The sequence below is a fragment of the Gadus chalcogrammus genome, chromosome 9 (assembly GCF_026213295.1).
Source record: "Gadus chalcogrammus isolate NIFS_2021 chromosome 9, NIFS_Gcha_1.0, whole genome shotgun sequence".
NCBI lineage: Eukaryota > Metazoa > Chordata > Actinopteri > Gadiformes > Gadidae > Gadus > Gadus chalcogrammus.
The window spans coordinates 7,411,664-7,435,169 of NC_079420.1; the positions used below are offsets into that span (position 1 = coordinate 7,411,664).

General features: G+C 44.6%; 4 protein-coding genes across 12 annotated transcripts in view; 2 read left to right on the plus strand and 2 right to left on the minus strand.

Moving 5' to 3' along the window:
* The first annotated feature begins 98 nt into the window (after window positions 1-98).
* Window positions 99-3,114, plus strand: dnajb9a (DnaJ heat shock protein family (Hsp40) member B9a). 2 transcript variants are annotated; one of them, XM_056599344.1, is made up of 3 exons: window positions 100-662; window positions 1,215-1,436; window positions 1,672-3,113. In XM_056599344.1, the coding sequence occupies exons 2-3, from the start codon at window positions 1,220-1,222 to the stop codon at window positions 2,103-2,105; spliced, it is 651 nt and encodes a 216-aa protein (XP_056455319.1). In that variant the 5' UTR covers window positions 100-662; window positions 1,215-1,219; the 3' UTR covers window positions 2,106-3,113. The 2 variants fall into 2 exon arrangements, with proteins under 2 accessions (XP_056455320.1, XP_056455319.1); XM_056599345.1 differs by having other exon boundaries at window positions 99-1,436; window positions 1,672-3,114.
* Window positions 3,115-3,304: 190 nt separating this feature from the next.
* dnm1l (dynamin 1-like) lies at window positions 3,305-12,855 on the plus strand. Of its 4 annotated transcripts, XM_056599331.1 has the most exons (20): window positions 3,305-3,547; window positions 4,285-4,429; window positions 4,892-4,927; window positions 5,360-5,406; window positions 5,936-6,007; window positions 6,135-6,221; window positions 6,313-6,475; window positions 6,902-7,022; window positions 7,233-7,364; window positions 7,568-7,774; window positions 8,224-8,344; window positions 9,005-9,160; window positions 9,688-9,777; window positions 9,874-9,966; window positions 10,146-10,199; window positions 10,447-10,512; window positions 11,259-11,414; window positions 11,635-11,744; window positions 12,150-12,309; window positions 12,791-12,855. In XM_056599331.1, exons 1-20 carry the CDS (start codon window positions 3,446-3,448, stop codon window positions 12,845-12,847), a joined length of 2,175 nt encoding a protein of 724 aa, XP_056455306.1. In that variant the 5' UTR covers window positions 3,305-3,445; the 3' UTR covers window positions 12,848-12,855. The 4 variants fall into 4 exon arrangements, with proteins under 4 accessions (XP_056455306.1, XP_056455308.1, XP_056455307.1 ...); XM_056599333.1 differs by lacking the exon at window positions 10,447-10,512; XM_056599332.1 differs by lacking the exon at window positions 4,892-4,927.
* Window positions 12,856-13,850: 995 nt separating this feature from the next.
* On the minus strand, window positions 13,851-19,419 carry tnnt2d (troponin T2d, cardiac). 2 transcript variants are annotated; one of them, XM_056599342.1, is made up of 11 exons: window positions 18,462-18,564; window positions 17,720-17,774; window positions 17,578-17,610; window positions 17,414-17,471; window positions 17,102-17,218; window positions 16,765-16,842; window positions 16,543-16,641; window positions 15,746-15,858; window positions 15,294-15,384; window positions 14,912-14,949; window positions 13,851-14,084 (listed from the first exon to the last, which is right to left on the minus strand). In XM_056599342.1, the coding sequence occupies exons 2-11, from the start codon at window positions 17,755-17,757 to the stop codon at window positions 14,039-14,041; spliced, it is 711 nt and encodes a 236-aa protein (XP_056455317.1). In that variant the 5' UTR covers window positions 17,758-17,774; window positions 18,462-18,564; the 3' UTR covers window positions 13,851-14,038. The 2 variants fall into 2 exon arrangements, with proteins under 2 accessions (XP_056455317.1, XP_056455318.1); XM_056599343.1 differs by lacking the exons at window positions 17,720-17,774; window positions 18,462-18,564 and adding an exon at window positions 19,416-19,419.
* Window positions 19,416-23,506, minus strand: part of cald1b (caldesmon 1b) — a 24,227-nt gene continuing 20,136 nt past the window's right edge. For 3 of the 4 annotated variants that reach the window (XM_056599336.1, XM_056599337.1, XM_056599335.1), the window contains 3 exons: window positions 22,842-22,913; window positions 21,706-21,742; window positions 19,416-20,091 (listed from right to left, as the gene is read on the minus strand). In XM_056599336.1, the coding sequence (XP_056455311.1) occupies window positions 20,069-20,091; window positions 21,706-21,742; window positions 22,842-22,913 (132 nt within the window). In that variant the 3' untranslated portion in view covers window positions 19,416-20,068. Of the gene's footprint in view, window positions 20,092-21,705; window positions 21,743-22,332; window positions 22,358-22,841; window positions 22,914-23,506 lie in introns of all 4 variants that reach the window. The other variant, XR_008896563.1, reaches the window with a different exon arrangement.

Genomic DNA, 23,506 nt, shown 5'->3' on the forward strand with positions numbered 1-23,506 from the left:
CATCAGAAAAACAATGGTCACGTGATTTCGTGCTTGAGCTCCTATTGGCTGCCTAAATGGGTACATGCAATGCCGCGTTCTTATTGGTCACGGTCGTGCTGGTTAACTGTTGTTAAGTTCAGCGCCGTTAGGTGAATGGAGTTGAGTGAAGTGCGAAGTGGTAAACAACACTTGGAAATTTGGAAGTGAAAAAACTTGGGAGTTTACGCATCAATGTGGTTATTTGGTAACGATAAAGGTAAAGCGATGCAGAGAGCAAGCTTTCATGGAAGGGGGAGAGGTGGTAGGACTGGTATTCATCACTTGAAATCTTTCTTTTTCATAATGGTCTATTTATCCATCGATCAATTCCCTTTATTCTTTAATCGATATATCCCAAGTCCAGACTCGAGTTTAGTATTGACAGTTTAACAAGTTTGCAGACGTCCGCCTCCACTAGAGGGCAGCAGAGACGTCCACCTCCACTAGAGGGCAGCAGACGTCTGGCTTAAAAGCCCTGCTATGGAGGAGAAGAAGAGAGTCCCTCATCCACAATCCTCAATTTTCATCTTTCTTGTCTGATCTGTGATGTTTCTTATTTGACCAAGGGTCCATTAGACACATATACGCGGATTAACACGAGACATTTGAGATTTATTTACAATCATTCGGTCCCTAGAAAGGTGGGTAATTTCACAAAATGTTATACAATCGTGTAGAAATATTATATTTAGTGTAACGTTATAATCTGACATCCACATACAAGGCTACCTGTACCGTGGAGTATTATTGAGGAATAAACATCTTAATGACACAAATAATAATAATCTGGTGCGTTGAACCGCAACAAGCCATCTCTTGAGTACATTGTTTTGAAGTAATAAACATCTCAGGATGAATTATCATCGGATTTTCTCTCAAATGTCCCAAAGTTGCCTGCATGATGCAACATTGCATTGGATAATTAGTAAAAGAAGGATATACTATGAAGTAGATGATGTGTATCTAGACAAGAACCAACAAAGTCATGCTTAAGTATAATTCTGTTACTGGATGTATATTTGATACTGCGGTAGCACTGCATGTACATCACCTGCCTTCATAGCATTCATATGAACTAAAGTCATTGTTCACACTCACAGATGTGTCCTTAGTTAACGTTACTGTTATTCCAGCCGATCACAGAGCACGACCCTCTGTTCACACTGCCACTAACAACGTTTTGTCCTACACAGAAACCATGGCGAATGCACAGTCAGCTTTAACGTTTGCTGTCTGTGTCTTTATGATAACCGAGTTGATCCTTGCCAAAAAGGATTACTATGATATTCTCGGCGTGCCTAAAGAAGCCACTGAGCGTCAGATAAAGAAGGCTTTCCACAAGCTCGCTATGAGGTATCACCCAGATAAGAACAAGAGTCCAGATGCTGAGATGAAGTTCAGAGAGATTGCTGAAGGTATGGACATTATTTTCCTCCACCTAAATCTAAATACAACACAACGTTTAAATTATTGTTATGTTATTTAAGTGTATTTTATTTTATTTTATTGTCTGACAATGTTTATATGTGAATCACTTTGAGTCTGCCTTGTGTATGAAGAGTGGCATATGAATAAAGTTGCCTTGCCTTGCCTATTGAAAACGTTTGGATTGTACTTTTTTTCTAACCCTTTTATTTTTTGGATAAACAGCCTATGAAACCTTATCAGATGAGAAGAGGAGAAGAGAGTATGACCAGGTTGGACATAACGTATACTTCAACAGAGAGACCCAGGGAAGAAAGAGGCAGAACGTCCACCAGCCTTTCAACTTCAACTTGGACGACATGTTCAAGGACTTTGACATCCACAGCCAGAACAGGCATGCCCGGCATCGGAGAAACTTTGAGGAGCACTTCAGGTCCCACCAGGAGCTCCACAGTAAACACAAGAGACATGTCCAGGGGTCTTTTGGAGCGGGGGTCTTCGATGACGTTTTTGAGGACATGGAGAGAATGTTCACCTTCAAAAAGCAAGCCAAGCAAAGTGACAGTGGGTTTCAGAGTGCGTCAAAACAGCATTGTAGAACAGTGACCCAGAGAAGAGGAAATATGGTGACCACTTACACAGACTGTACTGGGTCTTAATATAGTGTATCAAACTGAACTTTATTGATGATTAACCTGTCTGAGGTTTGGTCGTCTGTCTGTTGACCAAAAACTGTTTCCTTCAGTTGCTGTATAATGTTTAACCTCAGAATGGAGACATGACACATACACTGTATACACAGTTGAAATATGCTCTTACAGATGGTATTTAACTGTTAGTAAATGTTATCTCCATGTATTTTATAAGGACAGGTCAAGTAAGTTATTTCGATATATTTAAAAAAAGCTGATGCTGGGAAAGCATCTGTAATGCAGCGGTGATAGTATTTTTGTGAGCACTTTTTAATGGCTGGATGTGAAAGCGATCTTAAGAAAAGAGATGAGCTTTATGTTTCCAGAGAAAAACCCTGATATTGGTTGAATACCTCCACTCACTACAGCTACCACTTCTAGTCATTCTTTGTACAGTGTGTGTACTTTGTGTCCGGCATTGTTTTCTATTGTGTTCCTCTGCAGAAGGCAGAGGAACACAAGGCAGACAACAATAGCCAAAAGTGCTATTTTGCTTATTATTGTGCGCTGGGGAACAATGTAAACAAAGGTCTGCTGCTCTGCATGTTTGCCCTTTTCCTGTTGTTGACTGGTGTCTTTACCACTTATTTTGAGTAATTCGATACTACATTCAATATATTTAAAAGATGTGGTTTGATTTTACTATTTGGAAGCCAAGCTGACCTGTAGTTTCCATCAGGTGGCCTTATGGAATCGTCACGCAGGACAAGCATGTTTAACTGACGCCTAGTAACAAACATGTCTATAATCCTAATGTCTTGAATAATGTATTGTATAATACATATAGCACTTTCATTTCTGTAAATATAATATTCGAATCTTGAATGTATGTTTTACATTATGAATGTTTTGAAAAATAAAAGGTTTCAATTCAGAATTCAATTCTTTGATATTATTTTGTGGCAGTGGATCATAGTAACAGACACATAGAATCCGATTATTTAGTCAAAACAAAGGTCATGAGCGATGAAGACTTACGTGCCAAGACTTTGCATTTATGCAAATGACCCTCATTACTTTACAGATACCGTTGTCTGAAAAGAGTGCATCCTCCTTGGACATGTGCGACGATATTGTCCACTCTAGGAAATGTAGTTTACTACTTGAAGGGTCCTCGCGTCGGAACAGTTGAGAAAACTTCTCTTCAACTCAATATCCCATGATGCAACACCGAAGCGTTCCAATCGTTGTGGTTCAGAGAGGCTAGATGTGCCAGAGAAACTAGCTGAGGGGCATTGAATGACTTTGTGTCCAACAAGGTAGTAGTACGTTATTTTAGGGCAAAGGTGAAGCACAGGACTATAACTATGGAGGCCCTGATACCTGTCATAAATAAATTACAGGACGTATTTAACACGGTCGGCGCGGATATCATACATTTGCCGCAGATAGTGGTCGTTGGAACGCAGGTATGAGGAACGAGTTAGCTGGTGAAGCTAACAGGCTAGCATCACTTCATCTGCAGGAAACGTGTATGCGTCTCTCACATGTGTTTACATATATTTTGTCTTGCTATGTAATGCAGTCTGCTCCCATCGTTGAGACCTCTGTATAAGTGTCTGGGTAGATACGTTTGTCAACCAATAACAACGATGTGCGTCACTCATTTCACACTTTCTCAATCACTAGCATCTGTCGCACTGTCAAACGAGCTGTCACACTCGTTTGCTGATATGATATGTCCATGCAATGATATTTGATTCTCCAAAATAGGATTTGTTCAGTTCAACACATACTTACAGGGAGAAAATTAGTTGGTTGTCATGTTTTCAGCACCACATCCAAACGAAGTGTCAACTGATTTTTATTAACACTGGGTAACTTTTTCCAAACAGTGCAGTCTGATTGGATTAGGAAAGACACTTTCTGTGAAATGGTTACTCTCACCAGCACACTAGCTAATAGGATGCCACAGCCTAAGTCCTTTGGCATGGACCGTTGCAGTATGGGTCAAACACACTTAAGGTTAGATTTGGCTAGCCCTCCAAGACTTAAAATCCAAGGGCATTTAGTCACCTGTATTCTCGGTATCCTATAGAGCCGAACACCAGAATCAAGTGGTGTGGAAGTTCATAGTTCACAGATAAAGTGAGGTCATCATTGCATCTCACTTCTCTAAGCTGTGTTGCGGTTGTTGTGTTTACAGAGCAGTGGGAAGAGTTCTGTGTTAGAAAGTCTGGTTGGCAGAGACCTCCTTCCTCGCGGGACCGGTATAGTCACACGCCGGCCCCTCATCCTCCAGCTGGTTCACATCGACACAGAAGACCGCAGGAAAACATTTGAGGAAAATGGTAATGCCAAACTTGTTTCTTAATTGGCCTGATTATGTATGACATTATTGTTGTTATTGTGGTTACTTAGTTCCCTCACAACGCATGTGCCTTTTTAGTTGCAAGAGGCAACTGGCTTTGTTTATGACTCAACATATAAGGTGTGTTTGAAAACACTTGACAGTATTGTGTGGTATTTTGAGGTCATGACAAAGTGAAAGTATGAACCTGTGTACAATGGTAGCTCAGTCTGATTATGTGAAGTCAGCGTTTTGTATATTGAATTGTCCTTTACCTGTAGTGACCAGGTATCCAACAGTGGACTAGAAAAAGTTTTGTGGATGAAAGTGGGGTCACTCTAGTTCCCCGCTGTGTAAATAGCATCACTAGCACTGCAATGCTGCAGCATTACATGCAGTAGCTGCGGTTTACCCTGGGATAACCCCCCTGTATACTTCTCCTGTCATTTCTTCTTAACTACAGAATCCAAATCCAGGAAAAATGGACGCCTTAATCAAGGTCTCCCTTTCGGCCATTTTTATTATTTTTTTCGTCTGTGCTTAGCAGCTACCCCATTTCTGTTGTTGCCGTTCCCACCCTGCCTCTTATTAAACTGGATTCTTCTACTACTCTCTTGTTGTATAACAAAACTAAGGAGTCCACAATTCTGAATTTAATCTTATCATCCCTGTACTGTTTTTTTCATTTATAGCTTTCAGAAACATCAATATATGCTTATAGGCGTGTGCGTCCCATAATATCCCACGCTATAGTTCCTCTGTTTTTGGCCCCTACTGCTGTTGTTTTGGAACGGTTTATGCAATTGTTACATGCCCTCGCTTCAAACTTTTTTTTAGCCACCCATCCCATCTGAGCGAGCAAAAAAACAAACAAACGCTTTCTCAAGGGGACAGCTGTCAACTTTGCTTTTTGTGTGTGTGTTTTCTCTAGGCATTGATGGAGATGAATGGGGCAAATTCCTTCACACCAAGAATAAGGTATTCACACCCAGACCCTCCCTTATCCTAATCGCTTGATGGTGACACATGAAGGTTGAGTCAGATACAATTGTAAAATAAGTTATGTTGGCTATAGAATGGTTACCTGATATAATTTTATGGGTCAGTGACTCATTTATTTTTTGGAGTATTGTTTCCTATTTATTTTTAATCAGCTCCCAACATTATTCTTGTAGTGTATTTATATTGGAAAAAATACTGAGGAAACAAGAGTGTCCACATGACCACCTTGTGATTCTAGAGCCTCACAACAATGGATTACTATGTTAGGCTGGCTTCTCAGTGAATTAATATCCTGTTTTGTGTTAGAATGTTGAAATCCTCATGCATTTCTTTGGTTAATGAAACTCTGGACAATAATAGGTAATCGAAGTAAAGTAGTACTATAGTTAAATTACATTTTGCAATGGATGGGCAGGTTTATCGTGTTACGCAGGGTCATTTTCACCCTCATACAGAACAGTCAAATGTTCATTGTTTCCTTCTGACCTATTTTACGTTGCTTCAGATATATACAGATTTTGAGGAAATCAGACAGGAAATCGAGGCGGAAACCGAAAGATTATCCGGCACAAACAAGGTTTGCTAACCAGAACAGTTCAAATGAATGTATTTAGCAAGACCAAGTACTCATATTTGAGATGGGATCCAGTGATCTCAAACTGTACATTTTGTAAAGTAACCCAAGAACCTGTTTCTCCCCCCAGGGGGTCAGTGACGAGCCCATCCACCTCAAAGTCTTCTCCCCTCATGTCGTGAACCTGACATTGGTGGACCTCCCTGGGCTGACAAAGGTGCGAAACAAAACCAATCCATCATCTGAAAGCAGATCACCATAACGTGTCCCGGCCGCAGGGTGTTTCTAAACGCGCGCTGCTTCCTCAGGTCCCCGTGGGCGACCAGCCCAACGACATCGAGCTCCAGATCCGAGACCTTATCCTGAAGTACATCTCCAACCCCAACTCCATCATCCTGGCCGTGACGGCCGCCAACACGGACATGGCTACCTCCGAGGCCCTCAAGGTGGCTCGCGACGTCGACCCTGAAGGTGAACATATTACAATACACTATACATCTCCGTCTCTCTCTCCTCAGACTGCTGCCCCGTTCATGTCCTCACTAGGGCTGAACGATTTGGGGAAATAATCTAATCGCGATTATTTCGGCCAATATTGTGACTGGGATTCATTATGCGATTTTTCTTTTTAAAGAGCTCCTATCATACTACTTTTTTGGTCTTAATTTCTTACTAATGACTCCTATAGAGCAACCTGACACGAATCACAGCACAGAAAAACGATGTAGATTTTCGGGCAACTCATCTGGGCGCTTTCAGCATTCTCTGTCAACACTCGGCTTCGTCTTTCTTGTTCTACTACATTGCGATGTCGATTTGATCCGATTAACGGTTCAGCCCTAGTCCTCCCTCGGGTCCACCTCATCAGCACTGACCGTTTCCTGTTGGCGCTATCAGGGCGGAGGACGCTGGCGGTGGTGACCAAGCTGGACCTGATGGACGCGGGCACGGACGCCATGGACGTGTTGATGGGCAGGGTGATCCCCGTCAGGCTGGGTCTGATCGGCGTGGTCAACAGGTCATTATAGCCATGCATAATATAATAGTGTATCGTTATGTTACGACGTACCGGTACTTGGACCAAATTGGGTTCTTTGCTGGTGTGGATGTTTGCCCCGGCCCAACTCCACAGCACCTTTTTAGAGTAAATCAGTTTTTGGTGTAGAGCGAGGCAGTGGTGCAACGCGTATTACCTTCACGAGAACGCTCTGGTTTTACCTTCTCCTAGGAGCCAGCTGGACATCAACAATAAGAAGCTTGTGGCGGACGCCATCCGCGACGAGCACGCCTTCCTCCAGAAGAAATACCCCTCCCTGGCCAACCGGAACGGAACCAAGTACCTGGCTAAGACGTTAAACAGGTGACGGCTGTTCCACCGCCGACCAACTCTCATCACGTAATCCACAAAACACATGAATATCCTCCTTACTTATCGACTGCACCTAAGGTCGCTCCACATCCTTCCTTCAGACGCCCTGTCCACCTCCTCATGGCCGTATATACCGGAGTGTGTCCTCAAGACGTACACCGATTGTAAACACGTGTTGTCCCCATTGCTTGCAGGCTGCTCATGCACCACATCAGGGACTGTCTGCCCGAGCTGAAGACCAGGATCAACGTGCTGGCCGCCCAGTATCAGTCCATGCTGAGCGGCTACGGAGAGCCCGTGGACGACAAGAGCTCCACGCTGCTGCAGCTCATCACCAAGTTCGCCGCCGAGTACTGCCACACCATCGAGGGCACGGCCAAGTACATCGAGACCACCGAACTGTGAGTGGCCTCACCCCTTCCAGTGCCTCGGTTACACCACTAGGGGGTGCTGGCGTCGAGTGTCGGTGTAGCAGGTGCTTCTAATGCTGGTCCAATATTAACACCTGCTACCACCTGCCATTGATGGCTATGTTTAACCCTTAAGGCTTGGCTGGTAAATGTTTCCATTCTGTAAAAAGACAACCAGAGCCGATGATCTAAAGTCGGTCGCGAACGCCACATGCAGTGTCCTATGAAGTCTAAGTCACACAAGATAAAGTGGGATATAACTTAAGGCCCTGCTCGAAACATTGGCGCACCACTGACACCCATTGTCACCCATTTAACTGGTGTTGGGGCCCATCTAAGACCTTAAATATAATCTTCCTTCCAAATTAAATCAAGTCTTTATCCAGTGTGCAACCCGCTCATGTGTGTTTCCTTTGGACTGTCTTTGTTTTTCCTTGTAGGTGTGGTGGTGCTAGAATCTGTTACATCTTCCACGAGACATTTGGACGAACACTGGAGTCAGTTGACCCTCTGGGGAATCTGACCACCATAGATGTGCTCACGGCTATCAGAAATGCAACGGTTTGTTCGGCGTCCATTTTCTTTTGTTATCTCTTGCTGCTACCCTGGTCAACCACAACATTGTTGTAGAGCTTAATTATATAAGCCTTTTGTTGTAGAAAATTGCAGCGGCTGAGAGCGAGTGTATGTTCAATGACAACATGACCATAGAGAAATGCAGCCATAGTCTATAACCGAGCATCTTCAACTATCTTCAACATCTACAAACATTTATAGCATGAAGACAGAGAACTGGTCATGATTGGAGGAACAGTAGTCTCACATATCAGTCTGTCTTTTGCTTCATATTTATTTCGACCAATCATGTTGCTGGAGGCAGGTTTCTGGAAGCACTGGAAGCGAATATGAACTCGGCCAGCACTATTAAACTTGTTGAAAGGGTCTGTAAAGGGTTTCAAATCAACCCCATGTAATTGGTTGCTGCAGAAAAAATACACGTATTGACAGCTTCAGCAAACTAGTTTTGTATGGTAGAATATCTCTGTTACCAAACAAGAATCAATACAGTCAAAGAAGCATCTAACTAACGTGTGTGTGTGTGTGTGTGTGTGTGTGTGTGTGTGTGTGTGTGTGTGTGTGTGTGTGTGTGTGTGTGTGTGTGTGTGTGTGTGTGTGTGTGTGTGTGTGTGTGTGTGTGTGTGTGTGTGTGTCCGTCCCCAGGGCCCGCGGCCGGCCCTGTTCGTGCCCGAGGTGTCCTTCGAGCTGCTGGTGAAGCGGCAGGTGAAGCGCCTGGAGGAGCCCAGCCTGCGCTGCGTGGAGCTGGTGCACGAGGAGATGCAGCGCATCATCCAGCACTGCAGTAACTACAGCACGCAGGTAGGGGGCAGCACAGCCCGCACTCTGTCACTCATAAACACTCCTCTACTGCATTGGATCCCACCAAGATTGTCTTTACCACTTGTAAAGATTTCGATTTTTGTTTTGATGACCAAACAAAAACGACAAGGTTAAATATTGAAATTCTTTAAAATAGCCTCTATGTTGATTGATTCTGATCAATAAAGTTAAAGGTGACATATTATACAGTGCCGCCAGATGTGCGTGTGATTGCGTCGTTACAAGCCGCTTTCAACGTCACAAGGGGGCGTGTCCGCCTAGTCGTGTGCTGGATAGACCAGTACCAGCCTACCCAGTGGACTGGAGAAAACGTTGCTCATCTATCTTCATGCATCTAGGTGGACACGCCCACTTGTGATGTCAGAAGAGGAAGCTTTCAAAACGGCCTGTAACGGCTAATCACAGTCACACCTGGTGGCATAATATGTCACCTTTTTAAGACCATAAATAGCAGTGCCCCATGCTGTCGCCTCATTGGCTGTACCCCTGTACCTGAACGTGCCCAGGAGCTGCTGCGGTTCCCCAAACTCCACGACGCCATCGTGGAGGTGGTCACGTCCCTGCTGAGGAAACGCCTGCCGGTCACCAACGAGATGGTCAGTCCGCCGCTGAGGCTCCCGGAGAGAGGTCTGAGGTCCGTCTGAGTGCTCCTTCAGCTAACCTGAGGAGACGGTGTTGTTTCCCCCCTACAGGTCCACAACCTGGTGGCCATTGAGCTAGCCTACATCAACACCAAGCACCCGGACTTTGCAGACGCCTGTGGCCTGATGAACAACAACATAGAGGTAGGACTGAGTTTGTACCCGGTGTGGCGGTGGGGTGTGTGATGTGCACGGCCTCATGTTACGACTCCAAGGGACAATCGGAGATGAACGAGACACGTGCTAGGATTAAATGAAACAAAACAATATTCATTTACAGTTTTGAATCATAATTCATCTTTTCCCCGGTCTTATTTTTAAAGGAACAGCGACGCAACAGGATGCGGGAACTGCCCTCCTCCGTGCCCCGGGATAAGGTACAGTTCACCTGGTGTTAGAACCCCCCCTATAAGCCCTCCAACATGGTATCTTCCACTATTCCCACCTTTATAGAGTCTGGGGTTTGTAGCAGGTTTTGATGACCTGACAAACCCTTGATAGCGCAGGGTCTCTTTCACAAAAGCTTCTCCTCTTCCTCCACGTTGAAGTACAGTTCTGCATCTCTTGACTCTGTCCATAAGGCCTTCTGTCCTCTCCTGCCTTTCTTTCTCTCTCTCTCTCTAGTCCCTTAAGGGCCCCGGTGGGCACCCTCTGTCCCCCACGGAGCCCTCTGAGGGGGAGGTCCCCAAGGTGTGTTGACCACCCCCATCCACCAACTGCCTGCTGGTGGCATGGCACTGCCCACATTCTCCCTCGCTCTCGCTCTCCGTCTTTCTCTCTCTCTGTCTCTGTCTCTGATTCTCTCTCGCTCTCTCGCTCTCTTTCTCTGTCTGTCTCTGACTCTGTCTCTCTCTGACTCTGTCTCTCTCTCTCTCTCTGTCTCTGTCTATGTCCCTCTCCGTGTGTGTGTGTGTTGGAAGCACCTTCTAACGCAGCTTGTGGTTGCTTGTCACTACTATACCCGGACTATAGCAAAGCCCAGCATGGTGTTCCTTGCGTCCATCAGATTGGCCCCGTGAGCGTTTGTGTTCTGTAACAACACTCCCTAGCCTTGGTGATGTGCATTGTCCACAAACCAAGTCAGGGCTTTATGATCCAGCCTCCCTTTCTGATGCAAGGACAACCGAATAACCCATCCGTCCATGCTGACTGTGTGATTTTATTAACCTTTGGGATTCCTACTTCTCACTGAACTCATCCTGGATCTGGATGGAACGGAAGAACCAGCCCAGCACGCATGGTTCTTCACATGGTTCTTCACATGGTTCTTCACATGGTTCTTCATGTGATTTGCAGTAATCTATGCAAGCATGCAAAAAACGGATACCTCTCTCTGTCTCTGTCTCTATTGTCTCTCTCTCTCTCTCTCTCTCTCTCTCTCTCACTCGAATGTCCCACTCTCCCTCACATGTCACATTATCTCGCCCCCTCTCCAGGGGACAGCCGGCGGGCCCCAGGCGGGGGCCGAGCAGGTGGACGGGGGGACGGGGGGCTGGAGGGGCATGCTGAAGAAGGAGGACGGGATGCCTGGGGACAAGAACGCCTTCCCCTCCAGCCCCATGAGGGGCAACGCGGTCAACCTCCTGGACGTCGTGAGTCCTGCTTTCATCTTAACGGCGCCATCCAATCCTCCAACTGATTTAAGAGGAACGACATGGCTTTGATTATACATGGTCATGTTTTTTGTCGTTTTTGTGGCCCTAACTTGTTCATTGCAGTGTTTAATAAGCATTAGGGTTTGTTATCGGGTTGATTTATTTATATTTGCGTGGCGTTGAGCTGCTTCCTAACGAGCTTCGCTCTGCCTTTCAGCCCGTGCCCGTCTCCAGGAAACTGTCCGCCCGGGAGCAGCGGGACTGTGAGGTCATCGAGAGGCTCATCAAGTCCTACTTCCTCATCGTCCGGAAAAACATCCAAGACAGGTGAGCACGAAACGCTGTTTACATGTTCGAGTTCGTCTCTCTTTGTCTGTCTATCTGTCTTTCTGTCTGTCTGCCTGTCTGTCCGTCTGTCGTGGCTATGGCTGTCTTTCTGTCTGTCGGTCTATTTGTCTGTTTCTATCTGTCTGTTTTATGTCTGTCTTTGGTGATGGGGCTGGGATAGCATAGATGGTGATTCCCAGCCTAAAGTTCCTGGGTTCAAACCCCAATGTCCGCACTCTGCTGCACAGACTTTGCCTTGAGCAAAGACGCCCGACCCCATTACCTGCTCATTAGCAACACGTATATAAAACAGAATCAAAGCCTCCCAACCACGCGACCCGAACAGCCAATGGTGACGCTGGTCTTCCCTGACCCCGCCCCCCCCCCCCCCCTCTACCTCCCCAGTGTCCCCAAGGCGGTGATGCACTTCCTGGTGAACCACGTGAAGGACTGCCTGCAGAGTGAGTTGGTGGGGCAGCTGTACAAGTCGGGCCTGCTGGACGACCTGCTCACTGAGTCCGAGGACATGGCTCAGCGGCGCTTCGAGGCCGCCGACATGCTCAAGGTAGGGCTGGGCGATTAATCGACTTTTGATCGCGATTTCGATTTTAGCGTCAAACGATCTCAAAATTAACATAATGGAGTTTTTCGATTTTTTTTTTTTTACAGCTGGATACATATCTGTAAATCATTTTAGATTGGAACATTTTCTTTTTGTCCATTTTGTGTAATTTTTTAAGGCGAAATTTCAGTCCTCAGTTACAAAAAAAAAGATCTGAGAGACATGCTGAATAAAAACAACATGTTTTCAAATTCAAAAATAATCGTTTGCATAATCATGATTTCAATATTTACCAAAATAATCATGATTATGATTCTTCCCCATAATCGAGCCATTTATTACTTTATTTTACTTTCGGAATATCATCAAATATATTGCATGGCGATATGTTCGATATATGGAATCGAACCTGGGTCGCTGGGCGTCCTGCCTACGGTGTTGTCCTCTTGGCGTGGTATTAACGCTGCTCTCCGTCCGTCCACAGGCGCTGCAGAAGGCCAGCCAGGTGATAGCCGAGATCAGAGAAACCCACATGTGGTGAGGGGTTCTCCCCCCCCCCCCCCCCCCCCCCCCCCATCCATCCATCCTACCTCCACAGCCACCTCCACCCCCCCCCCCCACCAGCCCTGTACCCCAACACCACTCTGCCACCCCCCAAACACAGGACAACTTGAACAAAAAGGCACTGGTGTCAGTATGCAAGGTACTATCGGGTTGTACGTGGAACACGGACTCTGAAATATAATCCAGAGGGCAGCGTATCTGTCTCTCTCGTGGCCTCGTATATATGGCAAATGCTTTTTTTATTCTTTTTGTGGAACATCTTTTGTTTGTAATCGACGGCAGAGGCCGTGCGCGGAGGTTCTGCTGGGGCTGGGTTTGGATATTGTGCGTATGTGGACATGCCGAGTTGTATAGATGCCGAGTTGTGTACATGCTGAGTTGTATAGATGCCGAGTTGTGTACATGCTGAGTTGTGTACAGCTGAGTTGTGTACATGCCGAGTTGTGTACATGCCGAGTTGTGTACATGCCGAGTTGTGTACATGCCGAGTTGTGTACATGCTGAGTTGTGTACATGCTGTTTCCTCCTTATCCTCGGCGCCGTCTCTCTTTTAAGTTATGAGGTATTATTATTCGCAAAAATCGGTTTACTGCTGCTGCTCTATCCAAAGAAATGCACTTCTTTTAAATGTCCTTTGGAACTCCGTTGTACGGAGGACGTAAAAAAAAATTAATAAAGGTATTTTGAGGGTTTTATTTTTCTATAAGAAAGTTTTTTTGTGTTTTTTTTTTGGCCTCTCCATCGCACGTAACAACGCTAAGCTCGCTTCCTGTCTCATGGTGTATCGAGTAAACATCCTTCTGTGTTTCAAAAAAACAGTCTGCAACAGATTTATCTGATTGCTAGGCCTACACGACTCCTTCACCTGACCACTGTCTGTACTTTGAACGTGCACATGTACTTGGTCCGTTTCTTTTTTTTTTTTTTTTTTTTGTGTAAAGCTCACCCTGTCGACGTGCCACAAGAAAAAAAGCATCACACACTGAGACTCCTGATATGAATGTATGATGACCTGTTTATTGACGTGATACACAGATGTTTTGAAATGTAGCTCAACACAAAAAGGAGGAACGACCACCCAGAATCACCCGGGGCCCCGGGCTCCTGAGCAGAGTCAAGCCCCGCCCCCGACTCAAGCTCCGCCCCCGACTCCCTCCGGGGAGCTCCTTCACCTCAGCCGGCCCGCCAATTTGCCCTTGCCGCGACCTTTGGCACTAGAGGAGAGAGGCGTTCAAGAAAAAGTCATTTGTGAGCCAAGCCTCAGTAGAAGTGTGATTAGACACCCATGTTGTTTTTTTATAAGCAGCACATTTGTTCATGTAGTGTTCCGTTAAAATGTATCAATGGTTTATTTTGGCTGTCAGTATTTTTTCTTTCGCTGTTGCTTGTGTTTCCCAAATGGTCAAATTCATGCTTATCGGGTCCCTTCTATAGCGTGTGGAGTGCGAGTGTGTGTAAAGTGTAAGGTTATTTTGGCTGTTGACTTTTGCCACCGCTTTCTAAATGTAACACAAGATTAGACAACTCAAGCCTTTTGATTCCCCAGGATCATGTGTATAAGGATTTAACTATTTGTCACAACAGAATAATATTAGTAAGCTGATATTTTAGACCGTGGCATATGTACATGCACTATTCTAATGTAATGTTACGTCTATAATTGCAATACTTTTGCCATCTAAAGCTGATTTGATGCAACGTACAATGCAAATACATTTGACAAATGTTTTTCATTTGGGATGGTTGAACGTGATGAGTGAGTTTGATGGAGTGATCTGGTTTAGCATTAAAACAAGAGTTAAATAAATAATAAGATGAACACTGGATATGATTTTAGTATTATTTGTGTATTTAACTGTAGGATGGATGAGGTTAATTATCGGCCTTCTCCAATTGAGGACATGAGAATAGATTAATTTTCAATGTCAAAGGTATAACCTGTACTTATGTAACTTGGACTGTTAGATAGCTTCTTCATTAGAGGACTCGTTGGCTTAATGTTCAGTGGGTTACACATCATGAAAGATGTCGGACTGCTTACCTCTGGTGATCCGAGACACGAGCCAGAAGCTGGTTAATCTGTTGGGACACATTAACGAATTAACGTTTGAATTACAGTTGGTAAACACGGTAACGTAACAGGGAAAATATCCGAGAATACCACCTCACCTTTTACCTCAAATAACTACATTATCCAGAGTGGAAGCAATATACAAAATAAGACGAGAAAGCTGTTAGGTGACACTTTTTAAGAACCTCTGAGATTTGACATTTAGTGACATTTAGTTCAAAAATAATAATATATATTTTTTTAATAGATACAATTCTTGCGAGTGCAAGAAGCTTTTTTTCCTCACCTTTTACCCCAAAATGATCTTTATTTTTGGGAAATTCTTGCTTGTTTTGTGCTTTAGGTGACTTACGTCATACTTTTGCCTTTTGAACTTCTCAGCGAGGTCATACTTGGTGGCCTCCAGATCCATCATCCACTGCCACATCTCATTGGCCTTCTCCCTAAACACAACCAATCAAACAAACACCCTTTTATTAGCTGGTTATGGAGTGAATTTAGTTACATTGGCTTATCTTAGCGATTGAAATCATCAATCCATTCATTCATTCCTTCATTCGTTCATAGTCATGTCTAGCTCATTCATTGTCTCGATCGGCATATCTAAAATTATATTTACACCAAGGCGCCAGGGTTTCGATTCCCACTGGGGCCACCACTCACTGTTGTAAGACCCTTTTAGCCCACCAAACAGAATATGTTACATAATCATCTTCCACTATACTTCAAAAAATCACAGAAAGGCCTCATTGGTTCTCTAGTGCTCCCAGTGGTTGAAGAGTGTAGATGCAGAAGCTGCCGTACTTCAGTTTGTCCTCGTTGAGATGGTCGACGTTGAGAGGTTTCTTCCGATCAGCCAGGATCTTCTTCTTCTTCTCCCTCTCTGTCTGCTTCTTGGCGCCCTTTCTGGTGTCACCCTGTGGGAGTCAAACGTCAACATTTCCATATATATTGTTATGTTGACTCAATCGATTTTTTTGATTTTTTTGACAGATTTCTGTTTTCCTGTCTCACACTCATTCAGTATAAAAATTAAAACCCGAACCTCAGCGTTAGACCACAAAATATATAAAAGTGACCCGAGTACGAAATATCGTAGCCTATTGCAGTATCAACGGAATCGTAATACATATCGTCTCAGCACTGTTATATCATACTGTGAGGAGCCTTCCGATAAACTGTTCCTGGGTGAAAATAAAAATTACATTGACTTCTGCTACATCACAGTTATAACTGTTATGGAGAATCCAAGGAGCACAAAACCTTTTCCCATCAGGCTAACTGGTCTGGTTTCTAACTCTGAAGCTGGCGTTGTTCCCGTTAGGTTAACTAGTTTGGTTTCTAACTCTCTGAAGCTGGTGTTGTTCCCATCAGGTTTTCTGGTTTGGTTTCTAACTCTCTGAAGCTTGTGTTGTTCCCATAAGGTTTACTGGTTTGGTTTCTAACTCTCTGAAGCTGGTGTTGTTCCCATCAGGTTTTCTGGTTTGGTTTCTAACTCTCTGAAGCTTGTGTTGTTCCCATCAGGTTTACTGGTTTGGTTTCTAACTCTCTGAAGCTGGTGTTGTTCCCATCAGGTTTGATGAAGTTTGGTTTCAGTTTACCTTCTGCTGGTGGGTCATGTTGGTCAGAACCTTCTTCTTCTTCAGATCATCATCCTGCTTCTTGCGTTGGTCCTCCATCTCCCTCCTCTCCTTCTCCTCCTATCCGCCCATAGAAGAGGCGTAGGGTTCAAGGTGAGAGCCAGGCCTCCATATCATCATCATCATCCTCCGATGGATCAATCAACATAACGAGTTCACTGAGGATTTAAACGTGAGACTCACTGCAAGTCTGATCTGTCTCTCCTTCTCTCGTTCTGCGCGGATTCTCTGCTGCTCGGATCTCTCAGTGCGACGTTTCTCCTGCTCACACAACCACACACACACACACACACACGCACACACGCATATGCACGCACACACACACACACAAACATCCACACATACCCGCACACACACATACACATACAGAATGGTGCACACACACATACGTATGTGCATGCACATACACACACACACAGGCATACATAAGCACACACAGACACACAAGCATACACTATTGGTGATCACATTATGGGACTAGATAGAGGATTGATGATCGTTCTGGCTGATGGAGACTCACAATCCTGCTGACGAGTGCGATGAGCTCCTCTTCCTCCTTCTTCCTCTGGACGAAGTGAGCCTCGATCAGAGACTGAAGCTCAGACAGGTCCTTGTCCAGACGCTTTCTATGGATGTCCTGGAGTGAGGATTAGAAAACAAGACATCAGTATGCGTTGTGTGCGTCGGTGTGTATTCTGGCGTGTTTGTCATGTACTTGCCTGTGGGTGTGGGTTGGGATGTTTTTGGTTGTGTGTGCGTGCATGCATGCTTGAATTGTGTTTGTGTATATGTGTGCGTGTGTCTGTGTGAGAGTGTTTGTCTGTGTACTTGCATCGAAATCGACTTTATCTCCATCTGGAATCTTGGGCGCGCTGACGTTTTGCATGAACCTGTGAGAGAATTCGGTGTGACTTGGTGCTCTGTGCAGGGTGTTGATAAAACATAGCTTTTTATTATCTATCCATCTATCTTAATGAACACAACATGGATACCTACTTAGGCTTGGGCTTTGATCCTTCCTCTTCCTCTCTTTAAGAAAAAATATGATAATCAAAAACAGATTAGTTCAAAGGAGATCATAATGTGTATACCTGTATGTTGTGTGTATCAAAATGTTTGTGTTAAGTTGGTTACGTACGCAACCTCCTCCTCCGCGACTTCTTCTGTGTCAGACATTTTGTTTGCTGTGAACCCTGGAAAATAGACCCCCAGTTTAGCTATTTTTAGGGTGTCAATAGTTCTATCAATAGTTTTATTGCAAGGCATGACATTAAAAGCACAATCCTTCATAACTTATTTATAAACAATTTGCTAATGTTAACTGTTAAAATATAAACTGCTAAATTGTTAAATATACTGCTTATAATATTAACAAGTCATTTGGAAATATCTACATTAACATAATCTTGCTACTGCAAAAGCCTCACTTTTGTTATTGCAATAGCTGAGGAGACAAATTCGATATTTTGTTAGTAATGTAGCTGGAAATGGTCTTAATAGCAGATTCATCCACGCATCGACAGAGAACGTGTTATGAAAAAGCATAAGGACACAACAGGACATGATTGACAAGCTTCAATGGCATCTTATCTTAATCATGTTTTGGGGTCAATCAAAGCAATCAACGGTAAAGCAGGAAACACGATGCCCTTTATTATTTTTTGTCACCATGAATATAACTGCAGTGGTTTAATACAATAGGTCTATTAATAATCTGTCCTTGAATTATTTTCCATCTGTATAAATAACAAACAAATCCATTTAACTACAAGGTCATCTATTATTTTTTAAACATGACTTAAGCAAAAAGTAACTTAGCTACTTAGTAATACTCAGTTCCTTAGCTTATAGCACTTGCACTTGCAATGGAGAGTCCTTACCTGCAACTCACGAGAGGGAGCGAAGGGATCTGATATACTGGCCGTTCCTGACGTTCACGATTCAAACCGATTGAACATGAAGGCATCAAGGATAAGTAGCCACACCCATTCTAGTCATCTGACCTCAATCAACCTATGGCAGGGCACCTTGCAGGGGAAGCAGGCCTGCTATTGTTAGCAGGCCAAGCCGTATCCCTTCAGAGTGACAGCACATGCATGCTCATAGACACTAAACTGTAAATAGGGCACTAAACACACACACACACACACACACACACACACACACACACACACACACACACACACACAAACACTGACAAACGCACACACACCATTACACACACACACACAGACCCACAGGCATGCTTGCACACACACACACACACGCTCACACACACACACACACACACACACACACACACACGGTAGGTGCATGCGTGTCCATGTTCGACTTCCCATTCCTTGACACTTCTTTCATCACACTTCAACACTTCATCAGTCCTACATTTTTTGGGTAGGACAGACTTTTGGCAATCACTAAAAATAACACCACGCAAGGCAATCCTTGTTGTTTTTCTCATTTTATTGCTAAAGCAAGTACAAGTTTGCACATTCAAACAAAACAAGTCAGAATCCAACAGGCCTGAAGGACTTCTGATAAACCGGGGCAGGTTTGAAACAAACAGGAGCCCAAATCCTTGACCCAGGATGGCCCAGAATAGATTGAACATTGTATCTCTCAAAAACATATAGGCTTTCATTTCCGTTCACAGGCAAATAATTAATTCACCTTGTGATCAAACAGATTGAAATAGGCCTTTTTTTTTATCAAATAAAACTGTATATTTACTTCACCTACTATTTCTTAAAAGGTGTTCTTGTGATTGGGTAACCGCACACATATTATTGCTAGTGACTTTGCGTGCAGCAACATTAAACCATGATTGTTGGACCGCAACTTCCTGTATGATGCGGTCTGTAGTGATCTGGCTGCAGTCCTGAGCACCATATCCCACTCATAATAATCCCAATATTAATAATAATAATATTAATACATTTTATTTATATAATGACTGTGTATGACTGTCATGCTCTCTGATTGTGTCTGGAGAGTATATATTATATACCGATTATAAATGTGCTAGTGGTCAGATTTAAGCACCGATAGTGTATGATGGCTGGATATGACGTGCACGGCTTGGTGTCTCATCAGGCACGGTCTGGTAATCAAACAGCTAGGCAGTGTGAAAGTGCATGTGTGTGAATGGACATGGATGACCACCTTGTTGAAACCATGTTAGAAGTCATGTTAGAAGCCATGTGAGGGCAGATTGGGTTCATGTCTAAGGGTATAGCAGTGTAAAAAAGCCCGTTTGGTATCTATCCTCTATCAAGCCCCCTATATATTTACAAAAAATATATTTTAGATGTGGTTTATCTGTGGTTTAATTAAGGATCAATTAATGAGGTCCTTTATTATCTTCAGAGGTGGGTGTGAAGTTTGGGCCTCGCTGACGGTGTCCAGGTGATCACTGCACCTGACGGCCTGCTGGCTGGGGTCAGGTGGGGGGGTGGGTGGTTGTTGAGGGGGGGGGGGGGGTCTCTGGTTAGGGTCTCATGCCTGCTGAAGCTGTAAAGAAGACAGAATTATAAATCTCTGGGTCACAACACTTAACACTTAAAAATGAAGTCCATCAGAGTTAATAAAGTGCTAACACAATGTAGAAACATGTGGGTGTGTAAATACTTGAGTGTGTAATCATGTGTGTGGTAGATACTAGACACACACATGTCCTGTGCATGTGTTTATTCTTAACTAATCGCATTGCATGTGTGTGTGTGTGTGTGTGTTTTAGTTTGAGCACGTTTGTTTACCACTATATATCCGAAACCCCCCGCCCCTCTTGCCCTCCCCCCCGCCTCTCTTTCCCTCGCTCTCTCTCTCTCTCTCTCTCGCTCGTGGCCTTGTGTTGGGCGCCGTGTGTGAGTGCCTGAAAGCTGTATCATTGTCATTTGCCCTTTGCCTCATTCCATGGGGATCTATTTCTGATGGGAGAATCGGGGACGTTACCAATGAGGAACACTATTCAGGACTGAAGCCGACACCCGCACCCACACAAACACTTTGCCATTCTTATGGTTCGCTATACTCTGGCTGGGTGCAGCAGCTGCTCCACTCGTAGATAAAGCATCGGGAAAAACTTTTATGAAAAGTTTACCCGGAAATACACAGCTAACAAACCACAGACACGACGGCTAACAATGTGCACAACAACGGCTTGGGCTCTTGCTTTGTCTACAGCAAACATTTGCGTGACTCTGTATATATACAGGTGACGAGCCTCAGCGACGCTACAATGCTACACGCTACGAGCTACCACACGCTACTGTTAAGTTGTGAACACGGTGCGGCTTTACTCTTATAGCCGGTGGGAATAAGCCCAGGGACTGGGACGGCTCGGCGGCTTAAACGGTTAAAATCCCAGGCAGACGAGGCTAATGGGGGACTCGAGCAGCTGCCCTGCGGTATGCCTGACAGCTCGCGGCGCGCTGGGCGGTTGCAGGTGGTGGTGTAACTACGTCGGCACAAAGACACGACCGCTATCCCTGTCTGGAGTCTGGAGTGGAACCATCTGCCAGACAAACAAGGTCACCGAAACAGGGTGTTCCTTTCTTAAGTTTCTTTTTTGAGGTACAGACCGCAATGCAACTGGGCTGAGCTCTCTCATGTCTCAAGACTCACCCACGACATTTGAGCGACTGTGTTGCGCGACTGCAAATAATGGCTAGCGAAACCGCGAGCGCTGGCTAGCAAAAACCCTAGCGCTGGCTAGTGAATTATCTAACAGTGGCTAGGGACACCGCTAGCGCTGGCCAGTGAATTAGCTAACACTGGCTAGGGACACCGCTAGGGCTGGTTAGCCAAACCGCTAGCACTGGCTAGCCGAACCGCCAGCACTGGCTAGCCAAACTGCTACCGCTGACACCATGCCAACCTCCCAGCTAAGTCTCGCTGCGCTGGGAGGTTGGCAGGGTGTCAGCGGGGACGAGAATGGCGCCGGCCATGTGATGGGGGGCTTGTGACTTCATGGAGGCTGTGAGGGAGACCTGACCTGTAACGGCCATCATCGCTCACACGCACCCTTTAAAAATACCTTGCTGCTGGGGCCCACTTCAACTACTGCTAACTGCTGAACACATCCTCGGTGAATGGTCTGTAATAGTGTTTTTAAATGTAACGTACCATTTGTGACAAACTTGCCCTTGCCCCCGAATGTCACCTGTGAATGAAATACAGAAGGTTAGGTTATTATTTTCTTCTATAAATAGATCTAAGCTATTTCTTATTGGTTGGTAATTGAACAATTAATTATAATATTTTAATTATAAAAATGCGTAGCCTGTGCCTCAATCAGCATTTGACTGTTGGTGCACAGCACAAGAATATTGCAAAAAACATCAATCTCTTTCACATGATATTTTGACTAAGATGTGTTTTTTAGTCTTCAAGACCCTTGGTAACTAAAGAAATGCAATATACAATTTAAAAGTCTCACAATAGGGACTTTAATGGCGTGGCAGAGCTGCTTGGCATATCAAAAGAATAATTCAGTTTCAACTCAGACATCATTTACAATTTCAGATTGTTTTTACTGTTTTTACTAAAAATACAAAAAAGACATTCAAAAAAGGTCTCCTTTATTAATTAATTTTATTTAAAATGTCTGAATTGAAAGGAAAAAATCCTAACGTGCAGCACAGACACAACATGTGCTTATTGAGTGGGCGTGTTCATTTAACAAAAGTGTTTTCACCACAAAAATGTGCATTCAATCGTAGCCACATCTCCACACCACAACACAACCATTACCTCATAGCCCAATCCATTAGGTCGACTGGATGAGACAAACAAAATGGATCACATCCCATATTACTACAAAGCTACCAAACCACAATACCACTTCTCACCTCATCTGCATCCTTGTGTGTATAAATCGGTGTGTGTGTGTGTGTGTGTGTGTGTGTGTGTGTGTGTGTGTGTGTGTGTGTGTGTGTGTGTGTGTGTGTGTGTGTGTGTGTGTGTGTGTGTGTGTGTGTGTTTTTGAGTGTGCATGTGTATGTGTGTAAATGTGTGTGTGTTTGCATGTGTAAGAATGTTAAGGTTGAATGGGTAGGTGTGGGTGTGGGCGTAGGTGCATGAGTTTGTGTGTAAAACTAATTATGTGTGTGCATGTGCAAGTGTGTATGTGTTGGTGTGTTTGTGTGTGCGTGTGTATATGTGTGTGCAAGTGTGAGCACGTGTGTGTGTGTGTGTGTGTGTGTGTGTGTGTGTGTGTGTGTGTGTGTGTGTGTGTGTGTGTGTGTGTGTGTGTGTGTTACCTTTCCAGGAGTGGTGACCTTCTTGGCTTCCCATTGGCCACGCTTGTTGCCGATGGGACCTGGTGTGGCCTCCTAAAGGTAACACACACATAATCCATGAAGGTGTACTGTAAATCTAACGTCACAGCTCTGCTGATTTCATTCACACCCCTCCCAATCCCCCCCCCCCCCTCCCTCCATCACACCCCTTGTCCAGTGACATAACAATGGCATTCAAAGGGATGATGATGACAACCCTTGGCCTGATGCCCGTCCCTGCCTCTCATCTCTCTCTGGTAGACTGACAGGACACCATATTTATATCAACTCCGCCCAACACTCAACTCTCAGACTGTACCTGGTCACGTGTGAGGGGGAAGGAAAGAAGAAGAGTAGAAGCTCCAAAGAGGATGAAAGCTGAAGTGACAGGGCTGAGAAAAATACAAGAAAATGGCAGCGATGAGTCAAAGCAGAAGAGAGTACGGTTGCACGGACATACAGGGCGGAGAACAGAGGTCAACAAAGGTGGTCACAATATGACTTAGGAACGAACAGACGTTTAGGTATGATGCAGTACATCGTCCTACCGACAGGGGTTGCTGTCGTGCTGCACGTCACCGCTGCTGGCGAGGCCGTCGAAATAGCTTCTCATGCCGAGATGTTTGAGCGACTAAAGATACACCCAG